Consider the following 6,649-nt stretch of genomic DNA (forward strand, 5'->3'; position numbering starts at 1 on the left):
TGCAGGGCACCAATGAACTTTGCAAACAATTCATCTCCGTCCTCCACTGAGCCATATACAGATTCCAACAGCTCCAAACACTCTGATGGCAAGGCATATGGACCGATGTGCTTGACGACATCCGAGGCTGGAGGCAGCAGACTGTCGAGAATCTTCCCAGTCTTGTGTAAATCAGAGATAGACTTATCGTTCAATAGGAAATCCACACTCGCACGCCAGGTGTCGAAATCTGGTTCATGGCTTGGACGAGGGCTTCTTCCTGAAAAGGCTTTGAGACGAAAGGCAACATGTGGAGATGACAGGGAATCACTGGTCCTTACTACATGCTCCATCACTACTCGTTGAATTCCAGGTGGATTCAAAGCACTGGTAGGTATGTTCAAAGACATGGTCTCAGCAACACTGGCATTAGGGCTCCTCATATGGTAAGGTGACTTTACCGGTGTGCTCTCCTTGGCTGGGTTTTCATGTCCTTGGGTTGGAACACTCAGTAATGGTGAGATCTCTGGTGAGGACATTACTGTTGTTTCTGCTTGCCCCTGTTGCACATTAGCAGATGGTTGGTGTTCTTGATTCAAGTGTGGAGGGGTACTCACATGCATACCGCTGTCATTTGCAGGCTGTTCTTTTTCTGGAAACATCAACGCAGATATCTTCTGCAGCTCGCACTGAAGCACTTCCTGCACAGTTCTTCCACTGCCTCTGGCGATGGCCTTCAATTCTTCCAGGTACTCTTCAGTGATGTTTCCACCCATTTCAGAAGTGTACACACTACTCAGGCTACGTACCTGGAACACAACATTAGCATCTAGTGTGCTTCTGATAGTCAAAGGCAGTGAGGATTCTAAATTATGCATGGCAGACTCGTGTGAGAATTCCACAATAGCACTGTGGTGATACTCTGACTTGGGATCGTCAATGATTACGTTGCGTTTGATGGACCCATATTTCATCAGGCAGTCTTCTATTTCTAAATCTGGGTCAGAAAGTGTTAAGCCACTTACAATGACTGCTTTCTGGACGGTAATGTTCTCACGTTTCACTATTTCCATATCTGCCTGTTTAACTGATTTCCTATAGAGCGAGGGGGGTTATTTTTCACTTAAGCTCTTTATTGTCTATTTGTGATTATTAAGTTTTAACTTTTACACTTTGCTGCAATTTTGCTCCTGGCTGGCTCTCGCCAAGTTTTGTATGTAGCGCGTGGCTCGTTTTCTAGATCTTATAAATTCCGATTATGGACCAGATTCAGAAGGTTTTCGGGTCGACTCACTGAAGCAAAACTAGCAAAATATATATTAATAACAAATTCAAATGAACAAAATCACTCAAGACTACTGGACTGCAATTAATTATATAAAAGGTAAGTATATTTTTTCTCTTTGTTGGTTATCGGAATGATTATAGAAATGAAATAAAATAAAACAATTAAATGACAGAAATATACAGTATTTCAATTAAATGACATGTACCAGAGAAACACAATCAGAATTTCCCAATGTCACTCTTCTAAATCTCAACCTCAATATTTCAATTTCAGATTCAACAGTTGTTGTCTCAATTGCAAAAATAAGAAATTAGAATGTTCATCAAAATGGAAACAGTTCAGTCCATGAAGAAGAAAAAACTTGAATTCTTGTCTTCAGAAAAATCCAGGTAAATTGGAAAAATATGCAATGTGTGTAGTTCTGTCCTACCCACTCAGAAACTTTGTTTCTCACAACACTTTTTACAGGTTTCCAGGGACGAAGTGATGGGATGGCTCGCCAGTCCAACCAGGGATAGGAAATCCACAGCAGGACAGAAATCACGGAATCGGGACAGAACCTCAGCAGCAATTCAGGAACTCTCAACAGAGAATAAGATCAAGGAAAAGAAAAAAAATATACCAAAACAAAAAAAACCCGGCCAAGGAGAAAATATGGATCAAGGAACAAAAGAAAAGCAATTTTCCAAAGGAAAGATTCAAAAATTTCTCCTATCTCTTCAGTAACTTATAGTTTCTGCACGGCGCGCTCAATTTTCACGAGGCACTTTACACACGCGAGCTCTCTAAAGAACCAATAACTCATGAATCTACTGTGCTGGTTAATAACTTATTGCTAAATTATCACAGTTTATTCTTTCTTAACTCACTCAATTGATTTAATATCACTCGTGTCGTTCACAATCTCTTATCTCCGGTCGCGTCTCAGCTTGATACCGATCTTTTTCTCTGGAAAAACTTTTTTTTTTCTCAACTGAGGGCGGAGCTAACCTTTCACCTCACCAATCAAATTAATTCAGAAACATTTTTCTATTCTTTTAATTATTTATTATAAATTAAATACAATTTAATTCTTATTCTTCTCTTACTATTAGTTTCATAGCGATATGAATAAACTAATACTAATTATAATTACTAGTGACCCAAATTAATGTACTGGGTTACACACTGTACTCTGTTTGTGTGTGTGTGTCGCCGCTGCGTCTTCTTCGCAGAGACTGCTCCCCCGCCCGCCGCGGTGTCGCGCCGTAAAAAGCGCCGTGCCCAGCGGGTCCCGGAACCTTCCCCCAGCCGCCAAAGCTCGCCGGTTCGCCCGCTTGCTTCCCCGGCTTCGTCAGCCTCTCTTCCTGATGGACAGTGGCCGCCGTCTGCCGCCGCTTCCGTCGACATCGCTGATGAGGAAGCCCTGCTGGGAGAGGATGATTCCTGCTCTATCCTGGCGTCAGGCAGTGAGGATTGGGCGGGCTCTGAGGATCCCGCGCCCCCTGCCCGCACATCGTCAGGCAAGAGAGCGTCCATCGAGACGGAGCTCATGCGAGTACTCGCACAGGCCGCGGCGAGCCTCGGCCTCGAGTGGTCTTCGCCCGAGCAGCCCGCTCACAACCGGCTGGATGGATTTTTTCCTGCCTGGGGAGCGCGCTTCGCCTGCGTCCAGACCAGCGCCTTTTCTTCCTGAGTTACACGAAGAAGTCGCTAAGTCCTGGAACGCCCCCTATTCAGCTAGAGTGCGTCCTGCTGTTTCTTTGGCATTCTCTGCAGTTGACGATGCCAAGAACAAAGGATACCTTTCGCTGCCGCCGGTCGAAGAGGCGATAGCGGCCCACTTATGTCCGCCCTCCGCTGGACGGCGCGCTAAGTTGGCCCTACCCTCTAAAGCTTGCCGCACGACGTCAAGCCTGCTCCGCCACGCTTTCTCCGCCGCCGGGCAAGCTGCGTCAGCGCTGCACACCATGGCTACTCTTCAGATCTTCCAGGCCGATCTCCTCCGTAAGCTGGATGAGGAAGGACCTGACGCGATCTGCGTGCCGGACTTAAGAAGTGCCACGGACCTCGCTCTCCGTGCTACTAAGTCTGCAGCGCAGGCCAGTGGACGGAATATGGCCTCTCTCACTGTGACCGAGAGACATCTTTGGCTGACGCTCTCGGAAATGGCCGAGTCCGAGCGCACCGCGTTCCTCGACGCCCCGATTTCCGCCACAGGCCTCTTTGGATCCTCCGTCAAGGATTTTGCGGAGAGATTCGCAGAGGTACAGAAAGCGTCACAGGCTATGAAGCACTTCCTCCCGGAGCGCGCTTCGTATTCAACCCCTAGCTATCCATGCAGACGCATGGGCAAAGCTGCCCGGGGTTTCGAAGTGGGTGCTGAACATTATAAAAAGAGGCTATTCGCTACAGTTTCGCCGACGCCCTCGCCGCTATGCGGCGCGCGTCGAGACCACGGTAAAAACAGAAGTAGCACATTTACTTCGAGCCGAAGTGGCGAAACTATTGAGCAAAGGGGCCATAGAGCCTCTCTCTCAAGTTCAGAGCGAAGGAGGGCTATACAGCAGATACTTCCTGGTACCGAAAAAAGACGGTGGTCTCAGACCCATACTAGATCTAAGGCAACTGAACAGAGTGCTTGTGAAGCTACAGTTCAGGATGCTCACGACCAGACAAATCCTTGTGCAGATTCGCCAAGGAGATTGGTTTGTGTCAATAGATCTGAAAGACGCGTATTTTCAAATACAGATAGCGTCACGTCACAGGCGATATTTGAGATTCGCCTTCGAGGGCCAGGCATATCAGTACACAGTCCTGCCGTTCGGTTTATCCCTGGCACCCCGTACATTTACGAAGTGCATGGATGCGGCACTCGCACCCCTCAGAATGAGAGGCATGCGAGTACTGAACTATTTGGACGATTGGCTGATTCTAGCGCAATCTCGCTCAGTGCTCATAGAACACACGACCGTTTTACTCGATCACCTCGAGAATTTGGGTCTCAGTGTCAATTGGGCGAAGAGCTCTCTGTCACCCAGTCAGAAGATATCTTTCCTGGGCACAGAATTGGACTCGCTGTCCATGATAGCGCGACTATCACCACAGCGCGCGGTAGACATTCAACGCACAGCGAACTCGTTCCACAGCGATCAATTTCAGAAGATGCTAGGTCTCATGGCCTCAGCATCATCAGTGCTCCAGCTGGGCCTGCTCCGCATGCGCCCGCTGCAGTTTTGGCTGAAAGCGCGAGTCCCACGCAGAGCGTGGGCATCCGGTTTGCTTCGCCTCAGGATCAATCAGAAGTGCGTCACAGCTCTGAAACCTTGGAGAGCGAACGACTGGTACCAATCAGGTGTAAGCCTGGGGACTTCCTCGAGGGTGAAAGTGGTGTCCACGGACGCGTCCACCTCGGGATGGGAGCGCTGCTCGAGGGCAGACCGTTCTTCGGCCAGTGGTCAGAACGGGAGAAGCTCCTGCACATAAACTGCCTCGAAATGCTGGCAGTAGACAACGCGCTGACGCGTTTTTGTCCCCAAATAAAAGGACGCCACGTCCTGGTCCGTTCGGACAACATGTCTGTGGTGTCCTACATAAATCGCCAGGGCGGCCTCAGGTCCAGGAACCTGTACAGGCTGGCAGAACGCCTCCTGGTATGGGCTCAGTGCAACCTGCGCTCGCTCAGAGCAGCGCACGTGCCAGGGCTCCTGAATATAGGACCAGACAGACTGTCCAGGAACAATGTTCCGGCAGGCGAATGGTCTCTACACCCACAGACAGTCCAACTGCTGTGGAAGAAATTCGGCAGAGCGGAAGTAGACCTGTTCGCGTCTCAAGAAAACGCTCACTGTCCGGAATTTTTCTCCAAGAGCAGGGACGCGCTGGCCCATGTGTGGCCCCGCCGCCCGCTCTATGCTTTTCCCCCCGTCTCTCTCCTGCCTCAGGTGATAGAGCGGATCAGGGAAGAAGGATGCTCAGTATTGCTGGCAGGGCCGGAGTGGGGCCACTTTTCAGCCCGGGAGTTTCAGGCCCAAGACCGGCCCACTTTTTCCATGGTGGAATTCCAAATTAGCACTTTTTCTAAATTGGATAAATGAAGCAACAGTTCAGCTATTGTGTAGTTTGTATTAATACCATGGTTCAACAAATAATGTAAAGGTTAAATAATAATTCACTTAGACTTTATAAGAAGCAATTGCGACTTTATCACACAATTCTTACTTTATATTTCGCAATTCTGACTTTATAACGCGACTTTATATCACACAATTCTGACTCTATATCTTGCAATTCTGACTTTATAAGCAACTGCAACTTTATTTCACGCAGTTCTGACTTTATATCTTGCCATTCTGACTTTATAACATACAATTGCGACTTTATATCACAATTCTGACTCTATATCTTGCTGACTTTATAAGCAATTGCGACTTTATTTCACGCAGTTCTGACTTTAGGCTATATCTTGCAATTCTGACTTTATAAGAAGCAATTGCGACTATTTCACACAATTCTGAATTTATATCTCACAATTCAGATATCTTACGCAGTACTCGTTCCCTCTTCTAGAGAGAACCGAGGTTACGTTAGTAACCGAGTACGTTTTTTTATCTATGCTAATACAGACCTGATATTTTTTACTTGCATTGTCTTGTACACCTTAAAAAAAAGTTCAATCCTAAAGTCAGATGGAAGACGGTAAGATAACTTTTTCTCTTACTCTTATCTGAACCGATCTCATCCTGTATAAACTGGTGTATTTAAAAAGGTAGGAGTAGCTAATAGAGGGAGTCAAAACATAACAGGAGTCAAACATCAGAATAAACATTAGAAATTATATTTTTAAAAAATGCATAAATATCAGTTTAGCATTACCTTAAAATAAACAACCAAGAAGCGAAGAAACAATCATATATATATATATAGCCTATATTTCTGTAAATGTAGTCTTGTTGCCAATGGCTTATTGCAGCCTTGCTGCTGAGGTGTGATCGTTTTTATAAAGTGACATTTTGAACTGCAAATTCAATCTCATGGGGTTCCAGGTTCTCATGAGATGTTCATGGTCTGTTATTTCCATCTCTGCCTTATCACTTTTCAATATGTGATAAATAGGTCAGTGTGTTTACTGCTGCCAGATATAGCCTATTATTGATGGTCTCATTATGTCACTCATTTGCTTTATTTTGAGCGGTATGTGGATCTCACTTAACCTATGATTTATAATGGCAATGTTTTGTCTTGTAAAACATTTAAATATTTCCTCGCAATTTGTATGCACCTAAGGAGATAATGCTCTTAAATTCAAGGCCTAACACTCTTTGCCAGACTTGCATAAGATTATGATTAATTTCAGAAAATAACTGAGACTGGAATATGGAAGCAGACTGAACAAGATTAACG

The 6,649-nt window shown here is 46.0% G+C and overlaps 1 protein-coding gene across 1 annotated transcript; it reads left to right on the top strand.

The window, feature by feature from the left end:
• Positions 1-2,502: 2,502 nt before the first annotated feature.
• On the top strand, positions 2,503-5,228 carry LOC309514057 (uncharacterized protein). The gene is made up of 2 exons (XM_082190184.1): positions 2,503-3,513; positions 4,380-5,228. Exons 1-2 carry the CDS (start codon positions 2,617-2,619, stop codon positions 4,416-4,418), a joined length of 936 nt encoding a protein of 311 aa, XP_082046310.1. The 5' UTR covers positions 2,503-2,616; the 3' UTR covers positions 4,419-5,228.
• Positions 5,229-6,649: the final 1,421 nt, after the last annotated feature.

This window comes from Leuciscus leuciscus (genome assembly GCF_965113295.1).
Source record: "Leuciscus leuciscus genome assembly, chromosome: 14".
Lineage (NCBI taxonomy): Eukaryota > Metazoa > Chordata > Actinopteri > Cypriniformes > Leuciscidae > Leuciscus > Leuciscus leuciscus.

Bases quoted from the DNA above. Each gene is read 5' to 3' on its own strand.
- LOC309514057 (XM_082190184.1), top strand. From the start codon at position 2,617: ATGGACAGTGGCCGCCGTCTGCCGCCGCTTCCGTCGACATCGCTGATG. The intron at 3,514-4,379 runs GTACAGAAAGCG...TTCAACGCACAG, and splicing joins TTGCGGAGAGATTCGCAGAG to CGAACTCGTTCCACAGCGAT.